At 43.1% G+C, this 22744-nt stretch overlaps 1 protein-coding gene across 5 annotated transcripts in view; it reads right to left on the minus strand.

Moving 5' to 3' along the window:
- magixa (MAGI family member, X-linked a) overlaps positions 1-22744 on the minus strand; it is a 77276-nt gene that overhangs the window by 49384 nt on the left and 5148 nt on the right. For 4 of the 5 annotated variants that reach the window (XM_085780751.1, XM_085780749.1, XM_085780750.1 and 1 more), the window contains exons 2-5: positions 2963-3014; positions 2641-2878; positions 1618-1734; positions 1402-1521 (exon numbers count right to left, since the gene is read on the minus strand). In XM_085780751.1, coding sequence (XP_085636877.1) covers positions 1402-1521; positions 1618-1734; positions 2641-2878; positions 2963-3004 — 517 coding nt within the window. In that variant the 5' untranslated portion in view covers positions 3005-3014. Of the gene's footprint in view, positions 1-1401; positions 1522-1617; positions 1735-2640; positions 2879-2962; positions 3015-10681; positions 10937-22744 lie in introns of those variants that run through there. The other variant, XM_085780748.1, reaches the window with a different exon arrangement.

Below are 22744 nucleotides of genomic sequence, written 5' to 3' on the forward strand. Positions count from 1 at the left end.
AAATAAAGTGATTGTGAATGTGTAGCCTGTCTCCGGTAGTCATGTTTTATGATCCATCGTCAGAAAGTGGAGGAGAAACCATAGACTGTAAAGGGAGAAACGGAATGAAACGGAGCGGCTCATGTTGTTTATTCTGCGGTAAGACGTCTCTATGTTGGCTCATCTACGGCGTGATTAACACGCACTAAGGCTCCTGTAGATGCAGGGTTACAGTGTGTGTGTGTGTGTGTGTGTCACAGACACAGCGTCGGAGCAGTAATGTAACTGTTAACAATAACTTGCAGATCACCTGGGTGACGTGAACTCCGCTCATAGTTACTGTGAGTCGGAGCAATAAAAAACAGTGAGGTTGTTGATGAATATTTAGCTTTTTACTCTGCTTTGAGACTGACTGAGTGAGCAGAGTGGAGGTTAGCGCGTCACTGTCTGGCAACCTGGAGTCTGGTGGGTAGGGGAGGGGGGACAACGCGCTGCTGTGTTTTGAATTTGACTGCAGCAACAATTTTGGCCACATTCTTACATATCGTACCTTTAAACACAGATTGTCACATTAAAGTGTCTCTGACTCTGTCACCAGGACTATAACATGCATTTTAACTATTTTAGTACACACTACCTCAATCATGGTTGTAACTATTAATAAAAAAAAATATATATATATTCTTTCACCTTTATTGTATTGATAATGGTATTTATTGGTTTGAGATGTATTTATCTTTAAAAAATGGGACATACATATTAATGAACACTTTCATGTAAGAAATATGTTTGAGACTATAGCCCAGGCTAATAATTTGGTGTTAGTCATAGGAGAAACAAGGCAACAACAACTATCAATATGGAAGGAGATTTCTTTTTGAAATTGAAAAACCAAACACTGATTCCAGACCAGTCACCAGACATCTCCCACAGTGTCAGGGACTTAGTCAAACCTTACAGTACAAGGTGCTGAAGTGCTGTTAGTGCTAGTTGACGTGTTTAGTGCATGCTGCCCAATTCGATATGTCTGTAAGTCCTTATGAATTGCACACTATCCTATTGCACATGCTGCTGTGTGATTGTTGTATATGGGAGTTGTTTTGTCTCTTATGTACTGTATGTGACTGTTTTATTTGCACTGTTTTGAGTTTCAGCACTTTTAATTTAATTGTATTGTGTGTACAATGACAATAAAGCATTCATTCATTTATTTTCTGGCATCAAAGAGAAAGAAATCAATACATAGAAAATACATCAGCAAACATCAACAAGGGATAACAGTAACGCCTTAAAACTAAATAGTTACCCCACACTGTATAAACACCTCTAAAGCACTTCAGTGTTATGAATGTATTATATATAAGAAAGGGACAGTCTGCTGTGTTTACAATGTATTGTTGTGGGTGCGTTTGCTTTTTGTACCTTTAAACTTGCCGCTCTCCAGCAGAGCTCCAGACTCCTCCAGAGAGAAAAACTCCTCAATGGACACAAAGTTGTAGTCCACACCTGAGATCTCCCCATCCCGAGGCTGCCTGGTTGTACCTGTAGGGGGGGGCGAGCCACTGTGATGTCATCACACAGGTTAACACAGGTGTGATGTGTGATAGTGTGATGTGTGTGTGTGTGTGTGTGTCTTACAGGGAACAGCGCGCAGATACAGATTCTCTCTGATGAGCTGCTGCAGCTGACTGTCCATGGAGCCTGGAGTGAAACACTTGCTGAGATACAACCTGAGGTCCTTACAGAGGGAGGAGCCTGAGACACAGACAGGAAGTGATGTCACAGTTATGTCATAATGCTGCGTTCATAACAACTCGGAGGTTGGAATTCCCAACTCGGAAATCTCCGACTTCCGGCATCATTGCGTTCACGCTGCAGGAACTCGGAAGAAAAAAAACATGGATACCTGAAGGAAGTAGTTTGGCGTATTGTGGCTCATAGCTGAATACGAAAAATAAATGCAGCAGTAAATGATGTTTATTTTGGAGGAGAGGAGACGCTGCAGATGAGTGCACATTTAATGTTATAGCCTTGATAACAGTTAAACATTATTTCCGTCACATACGAGGACCGCAATTTCACACCATACAACAATCACAGCTTAATATAAACGTATTTCATATAGGCTACTGCAATAATACACAAAAATATGCATTCAAACCTCAACAAATAACTTAAAATGTTGAGGGCTGCCATGTTTTGATGTTGTTGTGACGTCAACTCGGAAAGCCAGAGCTCTGATATGATACCCGAGTTTCCGACCTGTAATTTCCGAGTTCGACGCCGTTCAATTCATTTTTTACAACTCGGAGCTCGTTTTTTTCCGACTTCCGAGTTGTCTTGAACGCAGCATAAGTCATCCATCCATTTGTCTTTCTTTCTGGTTCTGTATTTTCCTGGAAAGTTTCCCCCGTAATTTCCTGAATGATCACTGCTGTTACTGGCTCAGATGTGTCCTCCAGAGGCGACACAGTGTGATGTTAATTAGAAAGGAGCTGCTGCAGTTAGGCCATTAACAGTCTGCTGAGTTTATATGGAAAAACTAAAAATGATGAACAGGCGTGAAAAAGAGGCCAAAAGAAACATCCTGCTGTTTGAAGGTTCAGGTGATGATGAGGACGGTTTCCATTAAAAACCTGTAGGAACCACTCAAGCTCTCACCTGGTGACACCGTCTTGATTCTGATTGGATGAGGACAGGAGTTGAGGACTCCTCTGACATCACCGAGGGTCATCCCTAACACGGGTGTCCCCCCGATCTCTAAGATGATGTCACCAACGGTGGCCCCGCCCCCGGGAGCTGCTGTGACAAAGGGAAATTCACCGTAGTCGGCCCCGCCCCCGATGGCCAGACCCAGCTCTCCTGAGCCCCCTCCCAGAGGGACGAAGCTCTCCTGCACCTGGAGACCACAGGTCCACACTCATTAGTGTCGTCTCCACACACACTCAGAGAATCTGGTCTGTGGAGGTGAAGCTGTCGTTACCTTGGAGCGCCAGTGCAGCTTCTTCACCGTCGCTTTAGACATGGCGGCCAAGCTGTTTACAGGAAACAGGAGGAGACATGTGAAAGGTTACGGGTTCTCTAAACAACACACCTCGATCACACAACACAACTTTACTTTTTCTTTTTTACTTTGATTTACTGATTTCCCTTATCATATATACAGTATCTCTGCTGAACAAAGACAGATTATTAGAACAGTCCTAGTCTGGCCTGACGGAAGTGCGTTGCTGCAATTAGCCTCTGATTGGTCGGAACGGGCCACCCGGTAAGGGAAACATCAAAAAACAACAACAGGAAGTTAGGAACCGAACCACGGATCTATTGTACATCCATGTCATGAACTGAACAAAAGAAGACATATCCGTCAGCGGTTGTCAACCGCCGTTAAACCGAACAAAAGAATAAATATCCGTCAACGGTTGCCGACCGTCGTTACACCGCTGCTACGGCGCCGACCACAACGATTGTGACTGGTTGAAAGAATTCCAAACGGCCGGAGTGTTTTTTTCTCTGATGGCAGAATCATAGGCGGAGCAGCCAGACTCTCCTTTTTCTCTGGAGGAGGGTCTGGCGAGCGAGACTAGAACAGTCCCAATCACACCTGTGGACACCTCATCTGTCATTGCCTGTAAACAACAGTTAACGCCCTAAAACTCTATTAAAGAGATACTTCACCCAAAATCAACAATTCACGAATTTTCTACTCACCGTCATGCCAAGGAATGGTTTGGAGAACTTTCGAAGTTATCCTCGTCCATACTGACCCAAATGTCCTGAAGCCATGACATGAAAAAGTTGTAAAAAATTAATATGATCTCTGTTTTTAGCCTTGTTGTAGCAGTAGCTCCCAGTGGCTGCACGAGATTTGCAGCGAGATGTTCTTCCGTGTTTATATCAAACATCCATGTTTTACGACGAACATCTCTCAGCAAATCTCGCACGCACAAACATCAACAGAGCCACAGAGAGCTCCTACTACAACAAGGATAAAAACAGAGATCACATTTATTTTTTCCAAACAACTTTTCCATGTGGCGGCTTCAGGACTCTTGGGTCAGTACAGACGAGCAGTATGGAGGTATCTGGATGTTTCATAGTGTGTGTTTTGGATGATTCAAAATTGAATCTGTCCCCATTATATGAAAATCCGTTGCCAGCCGGACCCCCCCCTGGAACTCCAAAAGCGTTTTAATAACTCCAAAAGTTCTCCAAACCCTTCCTTGACATGATGGTGAGTAGAAAATTGGTGAATTGATTCTGGGTGAAGTATCCCTTTAACACCTGTTAACACTACTAGACACACGAAAACCCTCATAGATGTCTGTAGACACCTTGAAATGTCTGTGTAGACAAATGAACCAAACACAAATTCATTAACTGTTTTACGCAAGGCAAGGCAATTTGATTAGTATAGCCTGTTTTTACAGTTTGTCTCAAAGGGCTTTACACAGCATCATAACAACATCCTCTGACCTCAGACCCTCACATCCACTGAGGAAAAATTCCCGGGAAAAACCAGGAGAAAGCTCAGGGTGAGGGACAGAGGAGGGATCCGTCACCCAGGACAGACAGACGTGCAGTAGATGTTGTTACAGACAGCACACCTGTAAGCTGCTGGAGATGCAGCTGTGTGAACACCTGTAAACACCTCATCATTAATGTTGACACCTGGCCACCCCTGGAAACCCCTTTCCTTTTTTTTGCACCTCCACCCTTACTAACTCGGACATTTCTGGACAGAGCCGGCCCAAGGCATCAGCGAACTAAGCACCTGCTTGGGGCCCCGTGACTATTGGGGGGCCCCCAAAAGGCAAGTAACTTTTTTAAATTGTAGTGCGTAACTTTTGTCGATCCTTATAGAAACACTGCGTAATTACAAAAAACTTTGATTATTGTTGCATTTCAAATTGTTGTTGCACTTTTCTGTAAAAATTTTAAAAAGCAGATGACGTGTTTACAGTAAATGCATTGTCTGTTGGTTTATTTTGTTACTTTCAGTCGACCGAGGTGACGTTCAGTATCCAAGTACTATATCAATTTGAAGTAATGTAAATCAACCCCAAGCTGCACTTTTAGTTAAATTTGGTGCCACTTCAGAATAAAAACCATAGATGGGTAAAAACCTGCCAGGATATGATGATTCGTAATGATGGAGTAAAAAATGAAATAGTATTATTGGCAGTAGAGGTCTTCGGAAAAACCCGACAACCCGAAAACCCGAGGTTCCGACCCGGCCCCGGTTTGTCTCGGGGCTCGGGCTTATTGTGAAAGGCCGGGTCCTACAGTACCCGAGAGGACCCGCCGATTGGCTGTCACAGCTGTCAATCACCCCGCCCTCCCCCTTCCGTCCAATGCGAGGCTGCGAGCTGCCTGTGTGACTTATGTCACGTGATCAAAACAACTACACGACTCTGATGATGACGTCAAAGGTGACAGTTCAAGCAAAAGTTAGAGCCTAGGTCAGGACTCGGGGCAGTTAAAAAGTTTGTTTATTAACGTAATGTTATGGTTAATGGTTCAAAATAGTTAAATAATCAAGTTGCCGTAGCGTGTTGTTACCGCGGTAACGTTACGCTCCGCAAAGCACATGGAAACTCCAAAATTATAACGTTAATTAAACAAGAGGAAATGACTGGTGGATTGGCGTTAGCAATGGCTAAGAAGAAGGATTACAGTACATGACCATCTAAACAAGAAAATGACGACGTGGATTTATTTCTGTTTACATCACATTATGGCCAGGGGGGCTGGCAGCGGAAGAAGACTACGTTTAGGTAAGAAACAGAAAGTAGTAGCTAATAAAAACAAGTCTTATTTAACGCTAGACAACTTGTATTAAATCATAAAGCAACTCGGGCATTTCGGGTCCACGGGTTTTTAAGGGTTCAGTTCAGGTTCGGAACTCATATAATAATAATTAATAATTAATTTAATTTATATAGCGCTTTTCAATAACCCAAAGACGCTTACAAAGACACAAAAGAAACAGGGTAGAGACATACAGGGGGAGACGAGGGAGAGACAGTACACAGTGACACATTAATGAGCGAGGTGATGGAGAGACCGGCTATGGGTAGGGGAGGTCATAGGCTTGGGAGAAGAGGTATGTTTTTAACCGGGACTTGAATGTGGGGAGTGAGGGTGAGTCGCGGACAGATGGGGGGAGAGAGTTCCAGAGTCGGGGTGCAGTACGGGAGAAGGCTCTGTCGCCGAAGGATTTGAGTTTAGATATGGGTGTTGTCAGGGAGAGAGTGGAGGAGGATCGGAGGGCACGGGTGGGGCGGTGGGGAATGAGGAGGTCAGACAGGTAGGGGGGGGCCAGGTGGTGGAGGGCTTTGAAGGTGAGGAGGAGTATCTTGAAGTTGATGCGCTGTTTGATGGGGAGCCAGTGGAGAGAGTGGAGGACGGGAGTGATGTGTTCACCGGACCGGGTGTGGGTGAGGAGGCGGGCAGCAGAGTTCTGGACCATTTGAAGTCTATGGAGGGAATGGGAAGTGATGCCGGTGAGGAGGGAGTTACAGTAGTCGAGGCGGGAGGAGATGAAGGCTTGGATGAGGGATTCGGCAGCAGGGGGAGAGAGGCAGTGTCGGATTTTGGCGATGCGGTGGAGGTGGAAGTAGGAGGTCTTGACGACGGAGCTGACATGGTGATCGAAGGAGAGGGTGGGGTCCAGGATAACGCCAAGGTTGCGTGCCAGGGGGGAGGGAGTGATGGTCGAGGTGTCAATGGTGAGTGAGATGGGTCCGGTTTTGCTGAGGGTGGATTTAGTGCCTATGAGGATGAGCTCTGTTTTATCACTGTTGAGTTTGAGGAAGTTGTGAGTCAGCCATGTTTTTATTGTGGAGATGCAGGTTTCGATGTGGGTGAGGGGAGGGTTCTGGGTGGATTTGGTGCTGATATAGATCTGGGTGTCGTCGGCGTAGCAGTGATAGTCCAGGTTGAGATTGCGGATGATGTGACCAAGGTGGAAGAGGTAGCAGATGAAGAGGAGGGGGCCGAGGACTGAGCCTTGGGGGACCCCCTGCGTGACCGGGGAGAGGGTGGATGTGTGGCCAGAGAGGGAGACGAACTGTTGTCTGTTGGTGAGGTAGGAGGTGAGCCAGTCGAGTGCAGTGCCCTCAACACCCTGTTGGCGCAGGGGCCAGTCGGGTCCGGGTCCAATTTTCACGGGTCCATTTGGGTTCGGGTCCGTCAAATTGGACCCGTGAAGACCTCTAATTGGCAGTAATAGAGGGCACCAAAATAAAGATTTTGCTTAGGGCCCCATGGAGGCTTGGGCCGGCCCTGTTTCTGGACCTCCTGGTCTTTCTAGACCCAATGTGTTCTCTTCTCTCTCTACCTACCTAGGTTATTTCTTTAGATAACTGCTACCTAACCTAATGAGAAGAGAAAAGCTATTTAGTAGGAGTAATAGGAAACATCCTAAGAAACTTCTCCTTTCCTTGCTCCCTAACTTCCCACCCTGCATCCTTATCAGAGAGGTCTTTTAGTTCCTACCGGCATCCTCATATTCCTACTACCTAAACACAAAGCTTCCTCACCTCCTCTCTTCTCTTTCAGACAGTCACACCTGACACACCTGTTCTTAATCCACCTGCAGTTTTAATTTGTCTCCTAGCAACAGTAAAATGTTTAATCAGCAGAGAAGTGTTTCCTGTTTCCTCTGAGCGTTTGGGATCAGTTCTTCCATCAACTCATCGACTCACTGCCTCAGTCTGAGAGAACAGCAGATGGTGTCAGACAGCAGGGAGCCCCCCACACACACACACAGACACACAGCTAAACATACACACAAACACTAATATATGCAGACCAAACACTGACACCATTTCATTTATACAATCATACCCACAGGGAAATACACACACACACAACACACACACAGGCTGCTAGACGTTGTACATTAAATATGGATGAACATATGTGAAGGTAGGAGTAGGAGAAATAAACAACATCGTCCCCAAGCACAGATTTCAGACTTAACCACAAATTTAAACAACGCACAAAATACCACGTGGGGACGATGAAGGTCATTGTGTGATCTTTTGCCCCTTGTGAGGAGTAACACAAACTGTGAATGAGTTTCAGCAACTAGACAATAATCCTAGAATGAAGTCAGGGGGTTTAGATAATAAGGAGACAAGGATACTTCCTAGACCGTAAACAAGTGGGTTACGAAGCTTTATTAAACGGAAAGGTGAAATCCGGCGATCTGATTGGTTGTTAACCGTGGTATATTGAGCATATACCACGGCTACTATTCTAAAGCCTTATCACAGCGTAAGCCAGGGCTATTCAACTAGCGGCCCGCGGGCCAGATCCGGCCCGCCAGTCTTTTGGACCGGCCCCCGGCCCATCAACCAATAATAATAAAAAGAATAATCATCATCATAAGAATACAAAAAATAAAAACGGTCCTGCAATTTTTTTTTCCTTAAAACCCAACATTAAATGTGAGGAGCAAAGAAATTGTGCAATATATTTGCCAAAAGAAATGTTTGACGCTCCTAAACGATACATTCACACACACACTACCGACAGCAGACCAGAGAGAGTCTGGCCAGAGGTGTAAACATGTCGCTTTCAAAGTTTGTCCGCTCTGCTTGATCTCCATGGTCCTCTCAGCTCTTCTCACCCACACTACACATCCTCCTCCCCGCCTCACCTCCACGATCCTCCCACACCACATGAGTGTTTTCCATAAGTTCATTCATTTATTTCTAAATAAATTACGTCCGCCAGGACTGCTCCTATACCCTACTGTAACTAGTAATCTAACTAATTACCTTTCAAATAAAGTAATAAGAACTGTAACCTGATTAGCCTATTTAGGAGGTAATCAGTAGCCTACCACCAGTAATCTAATTACTTTTCAAGAGTAATTTGCCCAACACTGCTGTCGATGAAATGGTAACAGAAGATAGCTCAGAAGAATGACCGGCCTCCGGGCCACAGCCCTCCAACGAAATTGGCCACCTCAAAAATATAGTTGAGGGGCGTCGCGTGGCGTAGTGGTTAGAGCGGGCGCCCCATGTATAGAGGCACAGTCCTCGCTGCGGTCGGCCCCGGTTCGAGTCCCGCGTCGGGCGCCATTTGCTGCATGTCATCCCCCCTCTCTCTGCCTCCCCATTTCCTGTCTGTCTCAACTGTACTATCTATAAAGGCATAAAAGCCCAAAAAATATACTTTAAAAAAAAAAAAATATATATATATATATATAGTTGAATAACCCTGGCGTAAGCTATCACTCCGCGTCAGGCACGTATGACTGGTATGAATGGAAGTTGTTGTCATGTATCCATGACAACGGACTGTTGCAGTCCGTAGCCAAAGACAGTCTGTGTTTTTACGATGTTAAAAAATGGACTAAAGTAGTTGAATTCACATGTTTAAGGTGAACTTTCACCTCCGGGGAGGGTTAACAATGGTAGAGGGGATTGAGCAGTGACTTTCACCTGAAAAAAAGCGGAAAAAACGAGATGCAGAGCTACTTGGAGCTAACGTCTGGAGAGGTGGGACTATTTTTTTCACAGTGAGGCTATTTTATTGAATAATATGCATTTCTGGTTGAATAAAACTACATGAAATTGATTGCGTATGATCCCTCTTTCATATTGTCATTATTGGCCAAACAACGCCCCTTAGCCGTGGTATAATGAGCATATATACCACGGCCTGTCGTGATATATTGCTTAATTATAATCAGGTAACATGGAGGTTCCTTGACATGGAGCTATAGGATAAAGGACAGAGCTAAAGAAGGATCCTAGGCAGGTATGATGAGGCAAAGAAGTTTCCTAGTTAGGAAGGAAGGAGTAAGAGGCATCTTTGTTGGGATTGGGAAGCAATGAGGTAAAGAAGGTAGTGAGGAAAGACAGGAGGAAATGAGGAGGTGAATAGGTAGAGGTAAAGGGGGTAGAAGGTAAAGAACGTAATCAGGAGGTAAATAAGGTAATACTAAGTAGGGAGTGAGGAGGTAAAGAAGGCAGCAAGGAGGTCAAAGAGGCAATAGGAGGTAAAGGAAGTAACAAGGAAGTAAGGGAGGTAACAAGGAGGTGAAGAAGGTGATGAGGAGGTAAAGAGGATATTATATAAAGTAACCAGAGGGTAAAGGAGTTAGTAAGAAGAGAAATTAGTATCACACAGGCAAAGGAGATAATGAGGGAGAAAAGAACGTAGTGAGGAGGTAAAACAGGCAGTAGGAGGTAAAAAAGGTAGCAAGGGGGTAAAGAAGGTGGTGAGGAGGTAAATATGGTAATGAGGAGGTGAGGGAAGTGATGAGGGGGTAAATAAAGTAACAAGAAGGTAAAGATGGTGGCAAGGGAGTAAAGAAGATGGTGAGGAAGTAAAGGAGGAAATGAGAAGGTAAAGGGGGTTGAAGTAGGTAACGAGGAGGTAAAGAAGGTGATGAGGCTAATGAGGGAGCAAGGACATAAAGGAGGAGGGGACGCAGGGTGTGTGTGAATGGAGGCGGAGCCTGTGTGTGTGTGTGTGTGTGTGTGTGTGGTGTCTCTCACAGTGACACTCATCACAGTGTGAGCTGCCATTAGCACATCATTAACACATGCTCGCTCACTCAGCCTCTCTCTCTCTCTGGCTCTTCCTTTCCGTCGCCTCGTTCACGTCAAAATAAAAGACTTTTACAGCATTCACTGATTCAGTACACGGGTGAGTGTGTGTGTGTGTGTGTGTGTCATACCTGTGTGTGTTCAGTGGACATGTCCAGACTACCTCAGTGTTTCTGTTGGTCTCGCTCTCCTCTTTCTCATGTCTCTTGACCTTCGTTTTTCACTTTCACGTCTCTTTCTTTCGCACTCTCTCTCTCTCTGTCCGTTGCTCTCTCTCTCTCTCTCTCTCGCCCTCCCCCTCTCTCTCTGATAAGGTGGTCAGAGTACAGTGTGATGTAAGAGTATGTTCAGGGAGTGGACTGTGTTACTCTCTTTATGTGTACTGTTTACAGGAATGTGTGTGTGTGTGCTTTGATCTATAGAAACTGCCTTCAGTGATTATGGCTCACACACTAGTTAAGTCAAACAGGTCACAAACTTCTCCTGTTAACTCAGTGGTCAGTTTATTAAGAACGCCAGGCTGAATCTACCTCGGTCACTCCTAGAGTTGCAAAGGGGCGGAAAATTTCCAGTAAATTTCCGGTAAATTTCCAGAAACTTTCCATGGGAAGTTAAGCCGGGGAATATTGGAAATATTCCAAATTGGAAACTTTCCATGGGAATTATGGGAATTTATGGGAATTTATAGGAATCATTGGGAATTTAATTATTGTATGAACAATCAATTCTTTTACTGAACAACAAAAACATGAATGTTGACTAAAATACTACTATATATACATAGTATATATCGAGGGCTTGGAGCCAGAGGGGCGTAAGTGGCATTTTGGGCGAAAATGAGTTCTATATATCAAAAGAAAGGTCTTGATGAGCTCTATCCAATGGTGCCAAAAAGACCTATCTGAGATCAAACTGTATTGAATAAAGCAACAAAACAATAAAGACCTAACACAAAAGTGTGAGTAATGTTTGGAGCCAGAAGGGCGTAAGTGCACTTACGCCCTTCTGGCCCTGAAAAATACATGTAAATACATGTAGGACCCACATGTTTGTTCAGAGCCAGAAGGGCGTAAGTGTAGTTGTTGCCCTTAAACAGCATTGAAAATGGCTGAGAAAACTGCAGACATGGAACTGTCTGTGGCAGAAAAGATTTTGATGAATATTATGAAACAAACTGATTAATCCTATATTGAAGAAGTTGAAGATGAGTCAGAGTTGTTTTTGAATGTATGTCCTCGCAAGAGTGATGACAGTAAGACAGAATCATGCCTTGAGAGCCTTACTGGGGTCATCCCTATGTTCTCCGGGTCCTATGTAGCTGTTTTGTGTGTGACTGGGGAACATAGAACCTGGGGAACCATAGAACTTTTCCCCAAAAGGACCCAGGGAACATGCCATTTTTGGTCCCATACCTGCAGTGGAGTTGTGACTTTGCAGATTTTTGCCTATTTTGGAGTGAGAAGTTGAGTTGTGACTTTGAGTGGGACGTGTAGTTGTCCCATTGGTTGTGTTTAGGCAGTGAAGAAAGGAGTTGGTTAAGTTTAATACAGTAAAAAGACCAGGTAGAGGCTAGACAGGCCAGATAGAGAGAGACAGTCCAGATAAGTAGAGAGAGTCAATTGATCGGCAACAGCGGGGAACATAGGATCCTTTTGAAATAATTAATGAATGAGTTAAATGAAAATTAATTACTTATTCAAGTGTTATTTAAGTGTTAATTATTCAATCAATTCAATGCATTGTTCAGCAGATACGCCCAATATGTCCATAGAAGACTTGGAAATGTTTGGTGCCAAAAGGGCGTATCTGACGTTTTTGCCATATTTTTTTGATTTTAAAATGTTTTAGAACATGTTCATTGTGTTAATATGCCATAAGTTTATTACATAAATACTCATTCATATAAGTATGTCTGTGGTTGCAATGTTGTGGTTTAAGGTTAATGAATACAGTTGATTGAAGTGTGGTCAAAATTTTGTTTTGTCTCTCCTGTAAAGTTTGTCAAAAGCCACTTACGCCCCTCTGGCTCCAAGCCCTCGATATACACTATATTACTATTAGGGCCCGACCGATATGGATTTTTTGGGGCCGATGCCGATTACGATTATCAGGGGGGAAAAAATCCGATAACCGATTAATCAGCCGATTTTTTTTTTTTATATAAAGTTTTAAAATTTTATTAATTTAAGTCATATATCTACATAAATTATATAATATATAAATTAGGGCTGCCAAAATTTCCTTGGTCAATTGGTTGCAGGAAAAAACAACAACATTTGGAGCCCTGTCTTGTCAAAATTAAGTCAAAATCAATGACTGAACTGTGAAAGGCTATAGGGCTTTTAATTTGAAGGGCCAGATACAGGAAGTCATGACACGTGACACTTTTTTGTTGTTGTTTTTACACGGCACGGCGGTCTCTCTCTCTCTCTCTCTCTCTCTCTCTCTCTCTCTTTTTTAGCGACTTTTTCCAATGTTGTTCCAGACGTTTCTGGTTTGTTGACTCCGACGTGGAAGCACGTATCACCGCTGTTTTCAATGTTTAGCGGGTGCTGCCGCGAGCCCTGGTCCCACAGCGCTCACAGGCGGTCAGTCTCACAGTCTCACGGAGCAGAGACATGATAGTCCCACTGCAGTCAGAGACCCGCACCGCCGCCCCTCCTCCCCCCGCGTTACAGCCTCAGTCAGCTCAGTCACTCACCCACCTCATTTAGGTATTAAATTTACTGTGTTTATTGGTGATAAACGGGCATACTGCCGGTAATTAGCCTACGGTAAAACCCGACCGGCTTGTTGAATCTCGGACCCAACACGGCCGGAGTCACGAGCATTAACTAATTCACCCGACCGCGGCAAAAAAAAGAAAAGAAAAGGAAAGCCCTAATTACTATGATGGTATCTGATCATCTGCGAACCTCCGACTTTCATTCTTGATCAGTGAAAACATTCTTGCCAAGTGTTTTCGCTTTTGTCCGTCTTGTGCCGGTCCAAGAATTTCACCGTGCGCGCGGAGGCTCATGGGAAATGTAGTGAAAACACTTCGCTTTCCATCAAGGGGGCAGTTGTCGGTCTGAGAAGTGAAGCTCACTTCCGCGTTCAAAAAACTGCAATCCCCTCGGATTCCTCTGGGGGCTGGTGTCAGAAGGGAGCATTCCCCATAGACCCCCATGTTAAAATCGCCGACTTTACATCCTCAGTAAACATGTTAAAAGCCTGGTGTCAGAACGTTTTTTCGTCTCAATCGATAGTTTCTACCCCCGCACACACTCTGAGGGGGGTGAATTTTTTTTTAACTCTATAGTTTTACTGTTATTAGGTTAAAATTCTGGCCAATCAGGGCGCGGAAACGTTGAGTGACAGGTCCGAGCAGCTCCGTGGACAGCTGCTTCGAGGCCAGTGGGCGGGTTCTCGGCCGGCCAATCCAACATGGCGCTGTTCAGGCCGCCATATTTGAGTCACAAAAACGACTCCCCAAAACCAATGGGTGACGTCACGGACGCTACGTCCATTCTTTTTACAGTCTATGCTTTCCATTGATATTCAAGTGTACTTGCATTAAATCTGGTTGTTTTAGTTTGCTACAATATATTTTTCACAACTATATTTAAGTTCCCTGTTAAGGACTAACCTTCAATTTTGTAAATTTCTGATTTATTCCCATTTATTCCATTTATTTATAACAAGAACTACATCGTTGTAACTACATTAAATTCAGATGTGCAGTCCACTAGAATGAATTCAAAATTTGAGCCACTGTTGTAAATAACAGCATAGTGTGTAATCCTAATTTAAATATGATTCTATGCTGGTAGGGATTAAACTGTAATAATAGCTGTTTGAAATTATGATATTTATAGTTTATATGGTTGTTGTGGCTCATGACAATTTTTCTATTCCTCGGTTTAATTGTGTTGTAATTAGTTCTTGTGAAAGTAAAATATTTCACAATGGGAAATCAAAGTTAATAATAAATACCTTAATAAGCACTTTAATGTATCAGTGATAATCTTCTGATAATATCAAATAGAACAGTACATACATCAGTATCTGTGTATTTTTACAGTACGTTATTGAAAACTGGGCTTTATTATGTAATTTTACACTAACTCAGAGGTAACTCTATAATATGGTTTTATAAATTTGATGAAATGTATTTTCACTGCTGCTGACGGGATTATTGGTCGCGAGTCAGGATTAAAGAGCGTGAACAGAGAGAAATGTTCAAAGTGATCAAATTAAGTCTCAGCATGCCCTGTGTTATTAAAATGATTTGATGACAAATGTTGATTATATTCAGACATGATGCATCTGACGGATGAAAGGTTTGAAATCCTGATTGATGTTAAATAAAACTGACATTTGCTTAGAGCTGATTTAGAGGAATCCTTTTATTTTTCAAATATCATATCACACAGTATTAACCTTATCTTTTTAAAGTTATTTTGTGATCATCCATAGTAGTAATCAACAATAATTTATTATATACATTTTGTTAAAAAAAATTCAAAGAGTAAAATCTCTATCTATCTATCTATCTATCTATCTATCTATCTATCTATCTATCTATCTATCTATCTATCTATCTATCTATCCATCCATCCATCCATCCATCCATCCATCCATCCATCCATCCATCCATCCATCCATCCATCCATCCATCCATCCATCCATCCATCCATCCACCCTTTCATCCATCCATCCATATATGTAAATAGAAATCAATATCAAACCAGACAACAAACACCTCAACATGTAGACATTCACACCCATGAGTACTGAGAGGTCATTATGACATCAGTCAGTAGTTGTTGTTTTTTTTTTTTTTTTACAGTAGTGAGGTTTTACAGTGCTGTGTTGGACCTACTTTCTTTTTGGTAATGATGTTGTGATACATGTTGTGGTTGGGGAGGTTTTCCAGGATGTTTTGTATGAAATGTGTGAAATGTTTCCAGTTGAGCTGAGGATCTCAGACTTTTATTTTCACTTGGTTTGCTCGGTTGTGTTTTATTATCAGTGTTTGAGTGTCAGAGCTGGTTTAGACTAAGCTGCAGATCTACAGCCTCATTAGAGACACTGAAATGTCAGACCGCACACGCACGCATGCACACACACAGATACGGAGAGAGAGAGCATGAAAAATAGGTTACATACAGTTAGACAGAAAAACAGAGTAAATGAGACCTCAGTGAAGCGAGGATCTCTGAATGTGACTGACCTACATATGACCTGTAAATATAAAACCACTCTCACACAACAGCAACAGCCTCACATTCATAATTTGTTCCATCAAATCATTTCATTTGCCTCCAACCTCCACTCACAGCAGCAGAGACCAGATGACACCACACGCTGGGTTGTAGAGCTAGATGGGTGAATATTACACAGGAGAGCCATGTTTCCATTCTAACAGGAAGGCAGAAGTTTCTTTTTACTGTTGTCAGGATAATTTGTTGTTGTTATTGCAACGGGTCCATGCCTATGTTCCCACAGCCTTATGTTCCCACAGCCTTATGTTCCCAGAGTTCTAAGATTTTTCTTAAAATTAGGCCCTATGTTCCCACTGGACTCTCTCTACCTATCTGGACTCTATCTATCTGACCTGTCTAGCCTCTACCTGGTCTTTTTACTAAACTTAACCAACTCCTTTCTTCATTGACTAAACCCAACCAATGGTGGGACCAAAGGGCTGTGGGAACATAGGGCCTAATTTTCAGTGACAACAAAAGTTAGAAATGTGGGAACATAAGGCTGTGGGAACATAGGAATGACCCCATTGCAACCATAACGACATACATCATCATCATCATGTTGTGGACAAACTTATTTGAACCCAAACCACCATCTACTCCTAAACCGAACCAAGCCATGACTGATATTACAGCAACTGTAGTGACAAAGGTAGGCATGCTGCTGCGCTGTTGACATGTTTTGTGTTGTAACTATGGCGACCTAGGCCTGGTAAACCTGCTGCCGTGACATGACGTGGAGGTGAAGAACCAACCGACGCAAAGTGAAACTTTGGAATATAATTGTCGCATCTGTTGCATGTTCATGTCGGCGCCGGTGTGAATGCTTTTGATGAATTTGGTGTTGTTTATTCGTTACGTCCCCGGTGTGAAAAGGCCTTAAACGTGGCTATAGACTTATGTTGGAGTGTTTAACTATAGCAGCAATAGGCTGGTACAAAAACAGACATGGCCCCTATGGCTAACTTCCTCCTTCATGATGACTGTACAGTATATAAATGACCTGTTTACATTTTAGTAAGGCTTAAATTTACAGTCACAATTGAGGGCAGGGCCTCTGTGATTGACAGGTGGGTGGGCCTATGCTTTCCTTAAAGTGTCAGTCACTAACTGGGTTTCCATCCAAATGTATCGAATTTAAGAGCGGATTTTGTGAAAATGCGCAAAAAGCAAATGCGAATATATTCCCGTTTCCATTCGTTATTGTTTTGCGATTATTGGGAGAGGAGAAGTGCGCCGTGAGATTACATCATAAGAGAGCGTGAATTTATCCATGACAACAGTTGACACTCAGCCAACACTCAACATCATGGACAATTTACTTACTTTCCGGATTAGACGCACCTGTATATAATCCGCACCAGCTAAATTTCAAAGAAAATACATACATAGGCCGCACTTGAATATAAGCCGCAGGTTTTCATGTTGTAACATGAGATATTTACACAGAAAGACAGTCGGGAACTGTGCAAGTCTGCTCGCTTTTCCGCTGTTTTGCTTACGCTCCTCTCCTCCATGTGCATTTGTTGACAACGAAGCCGGCGAAAAATCAATAAATGGAGCTGTGGATAACGTTACATAACATATATGATGTTACGACGTGTGTGTTTGTGTAGTCTTAACCGTCATAAACAAAAGATTACGGGTTACGGAGCGCGTTTGTGTTGCGGTGCAGAGACGAGAGCTGGGACACCTCGTCGTTCTCCATTTGTTTGAACGTCAGCGGGTGAAGTCACCCACAAACTCTGGCTCAATTCGCATAATCTGTTTCCATAACAAAAAGTCGCATTTTCCTTTTATCGATACGCTGACAAATCCACCCCCCCAAAGCGTAAAAACTTTTATGCGCATTTACTGCCTTTTTTCGAATTTCCGGCGTTTCCATCCAAGTATTTATTCGCAATTTTTGAAAATGCGAATAAAAAAAGGTGGATGGAAACGCAACTATTGTCTCAGCTCCACACACTCCACGACTTTGCGCTTAGCTTAGAGTCGGGGGCAGAGTCCGGTGCTGCTAAGATGGCAACAGTGAAACAGCTCACTCTGAACTCCAGAACCCTGTGGATGATGTCACAGAGACCACATCCACCTTTATTCACAGTCTATGGCCAGAACCACTGCAGTTGGACCACATATGAACATCTTGGTGGTCAAGAGGACAGGTGCTCAATCACTGAAAACCGACTGTATCACAAGGTTATCTGAACATCACTGACCACAGAGCACACAGTGTTGAGAAGAGTTCACCCAGACTGTGCTCTGTTTTGACTTTGTCTCACTGAGAAGGAGCAGAGAGGTTTTAACCTCCACCAGACAGATCAGACACAGAAGATGTAACTGGACAGTAAATTATTAAAGAAGATTTTACAAATCTTGGGAGTGGTGGTGAAAACATTCTTTCATTGGGGAGTTTAGAATGATGTTTAAATATTAAAGGCCTTTCCCTTTTCAGTTTCTGGAGGATTTCCTCTAAAACCAATGAGAGTGATGGAGCATCCTGCAGAGACTGTATCTGTCCTGTGTGTTTAACAGCTCATTTTTTACAGTGCAAGGCTGCCTCCTACTCAGTGATGTGTCTCAGAGGAGACGACCTGTCAGGATCACACAGAGTCAGCTTCAGACGAGCGCCGTGACCCCCAGGGCTCGTCTCTCTCATCTCCAGCTCTTCACTCAGAACTCACAAACACACAAACACAGGCTCGCTGCGCCCGCTGGGAGTTGTAGTCTTTAACGTCAAAGATCTGTACTCTGCTACGCAACAGCTCAGAGGCGAGAGGAGCTAATGAGCGATGTCTGAACAAAGAGAGCATTTAATGATCAACCTGTGTTCACAGACAGAGCTGATGAGTTTCAGCTGTGTCTGCCCTCTGACCTAACTAACCCAAATTAACTCGTACCAAACCAAACTGTACACCCAACCAACTCTAAATACAGTGGCAAGAAAAAGTATGTGAACCCTTTGGAATTTCATAATTTTCTGCATTAATTGGCCATTTACTGTGATCCGATCTACATCTAAGTCACAAGTATAAACAAACACAATGTGCTTAAATACTTCATGTCTTTATTTAACATAATTAAACATCCACAGTGCTGGTGGAAAAAGTAAGTGAACCCTTGGATTTAATAAGTGGTTGAAGCTCCTTTGGCAGCAACAACCTCAACCAAACGTTTCCTGTAGCTGCAGATCACGACTGATCAATACTCAGGATGAATTCTGGACCACTGGTCCTGACAGAACTGCTTCAGCTCAGCCATGTTATTATGGAATGTCTGGTGTGAACGGCTCTCTGGAGGTCATTCCATAGCATCCCTGTTGGATTCAGGTCTGGCTCTGACTGGGCCACTCCCAAAGCTGGATTTTATTTTTTGTGAAGCTACTCTAGTTGATCTAGATAGTAGATTTACTTCAATGTTTAGGCTCATTGTCCTGCTGAGTTTCAGCTGGTGGAGCCACCCTGACATCATCCTGTAGGAAGCCTGGAGAAACTCTGGATGAGGTCAAATTGTCCAGACCCTAAGGCAGCAAAGCCCCAAACCATGATGCTCCTCCACCGTACTTCACCTTTGACATGATGTTTACATGTTGCTATGCAGAGCCATTTTTACACCATGTCCAAAAAATACTAAAATACTATTCCTCGTACACGGACTGTCTTTGGGGAAAGTGCCTTCAGAGCATTCGCACCCTCGTCCTGGTATAAATTACAGAGTCATCTTAAATTGGATTATCTCCCAAGTATGGAAGATTTTAAAGCTAGGATCAAGGACTATTTGACTACTGAATGCACATGTTCTCTCACCGAACGCAGCTGGTGATTATAATGTATTGATGCGATTTGCTGTTATTGTTTTAGCTGTTTTTATGTTTGTTTTGTTGATGTTGTCTAAATGTGGATGTACTGTGCTGCTTTCTTGGCCAGGACCCCCTTGCAAAAGAGATTCTGAATCTCAATGGGATTATTCCTGGTTAAATAAAGGTTAAATAAATAAAAAAATAAAAATGAAATCTTAGTTTCATCAGTCCACAAAACATTTACCCATTAGTGTTGTGGAGTGGCAAACTTCAGGCCTGAAGGAAAGCAAATCAATTAATGCAGAAAACTAGGAAATTGCAAAAGGTTCACATACTTTTTCTTGCCACTGTAAATAACCCAAACTACCTCAAACTAAACCAAACTAACCCAAACCTAACTCACTAACCCCTTCAGAGAATCATTTACCCAACAACACTCTCCTCTCCACCCTCCTCCACCTGGACTTGTGAAAACATCTGTAAATATTAAGTGTAAATAGAATCTACAGATTAATAATTAATAATCAAGTCAGTTTATTAATAAAAAATAACAAATGCTCAGATCAAAGACTCAATAAAGTGATTAATACATTCAAAAAGTGTGTACTATATGTAGTGTGTGTGTATGTGTGGAGTGCATATTGTGTTTACTATATGTGTATTGTGTGTACCTAAGTAAATGCTGGAGCTCTTCTTCTCTCATGTTTCTGTGTTCAGACTCTGCTGCATCAAACCAGCAGGTCAGAGGTCAGAGGTGTCTGACAGCAGAGGAACAAATCCTCCTTCCTGTGAGTGTGCAGCCATGACGACGATGTGGATGAGGAGGGAGGACGGCTCGGTGTCCTGTGAGGCTGACCGAGTCTGACAGCGGCTGTCAGTCTGAGTCCGGGGGAGTCTGCAGACACACAGCGAGCAGAGCAGCCACTGATGACATCACCGCAGACAGGAGCCTCTGATGATGTCATGGGCAGAGCATGGACTGAGCATGGGCTAAAACCAGTCCGACACTGATGTACACCTGGGGTCAAAGGTCAAGAACCGGTCTCCACACTTCGTGCACATTTCACTTTAAAATCCTGCAAGCTGCATAATCCCGTCAGCACTAAGTCGGCTTTTAATTTGAAAAAACTGCCTGAATCAGTGCAGCATATTAGTTTAGATGTCCTCTTGGTTTGTCCCATCAGCCCCATATTAACTACATTTGAACTTTTCCTGCCGATGACTCCATTTGGAAACACACTGTATAGGTGATATGTATCTATTCATATCCAGTCTGCTGTCTAATAAGAGTGAACCTGCCCTTTATCACAGAACAACTAACACTATTATCTTCAAAATAGGGAAGATGCTCCAGATGGTTCAACCATACTGACGTGTCCTGATCTGTAAGGGTGTACTTAGTGAGATATTAATGTCCACAACACTCCAACCTGGTTCAACAACAGCTGCAGCTTTTTCACCTTCAGAGAAACAAATGATCCTCTTACACCGAGACATCAGGGCTGCTCTCCTCAGTAGGATGATGATAGTTTCATAACTTCAGCACATCTGGAATCTTAATCTAATCTGCATGCTCATTTATAAAAAAAAAAACAAAAAAGAAAAACAGCTGTAGGATTAAAAAGGAAACAGGAAACAATAATCAACTGCCTGAGCCTGGATCAGCTGTGTCAGACTGCAGAAACCAAAGCTGCTGACGGATCAGATTCACCTCAGACCCAGAGTCCCTTACAGAGCTGTGATCACAGAGGAGACCCAGACCACCAGAGCAGATCCTGATCACATCTGCAATCAATGCGAAATGGACCCATCAGAGCGATCAGAGCAGACTCCAGGAAGAAGACCGGTGCGGAGCAGAGCTTAGACAGATCCTCCTGACTGCAGACACAGCTCACTCTGTTGTGATGTGCTGACTCTGAAGAAACCATGTCCCCTCCTCCCTCTATTCCTCCTCTACACTCTGTCATTCCTCATCCCTCTCTTCTCTTTCTGTGCTTTCCTCTCTCTCCCTCTCAGTCAGACCCCCTCTCTACCTCCTTGTACTTTCTTTTCTTTCCCTGTTTGTTTTTTCCTATTCATTTTTCATTTTTACCCTCTCCCCTCATCCTCTTTTCTTCCTCACTGTGTTGGTCTGTCTGTTTGTCCAGTTATTTGCATCTGAGAGAGACGTCTCTAAACTCACAGACTGACACATTCAATCTGAATGAAACCAGAAAAATAAAAACACACTTTGCTCTCTTTCTCTTAAAGGGACAACGAGGAGTTTTGGAAAAGCGAAGCGTTTTCACACTACCTTTATGAGCCTCCGCGCGCACCGTAAAATTCTTTTGACCGGCGCAAGACGGACTCATGTTTTCATTCATCAATAATTAAAGTCAGAGGTTCAAAGAGGTTCAGATACCACCGTAGTTCCGACCATAAACGGCGATTCAGCTACGTTATTCTCATGACTCGTTGCAAAACTGAAAGTAAAAAATGCTGGTCGGCTCGACCAGCATCTCCGCCACCACTAATAATAACAAAATAACGATAGAGACAGAATGATATATTTATCGAAAATGGGCCCATTAACAAGTGTGGGTAGCGGAGATTCATCCACATTAACGTGAGACTTTTTTATAACCGATTAGAAACTCCTCGTTGTCCCTTTAAGCCGTTCTCCTCTGCATCCAGTCTTAATGCTAAGCTAGGCTAACTGTCCTGAACACAAACACTATCTATTGTTTAGTTTTTTGTTAGGTAGGTTTTGATTGGTCAGTTGATTGCTTGGAAGAAAATCTATAGGAGGTGACTACAGTCAGTTAGTCAGACAGTCAGTGTACTCATCTGGTTATCAGACAGTAATGAAAGGTCTCAGACAGGAAGTCAAGAGAGGTTAAAGGTCAATCCCAAGAGGGTGACATGTCAGCAGGTAAACGTTCACCTGTCATTCACCTCACACATGGCTCAATACAAACATATGCATAGCCTAGCGTTAGCCACTTAGCCTCGCCTGTTAGCTCTGACATTAGCTACCCTAGATTAATATTCACTGCTGGGCTAATCCAGGAGGTCTATGTTGTGTATTAACTACATGTCTGATGACCCCCATTCCCTGCTCTGACAATATATATTTAACTAGTTAAAATAATGAAAATGTGACGACTGGTTGA

This window comes from Trachurus japonicus, chromosome 7, assembly GCF_045865225.1.
Source record: "Trachurus japonicus isolate A0001 chromosome 7, Traja_1.0".
NCBI classification, from domain to species: Eukaryota; Metazoa; Chordata; class Actinopteri; order Carangiformes; family Carangidae; genus Trachurus; species Trachurus japonicus.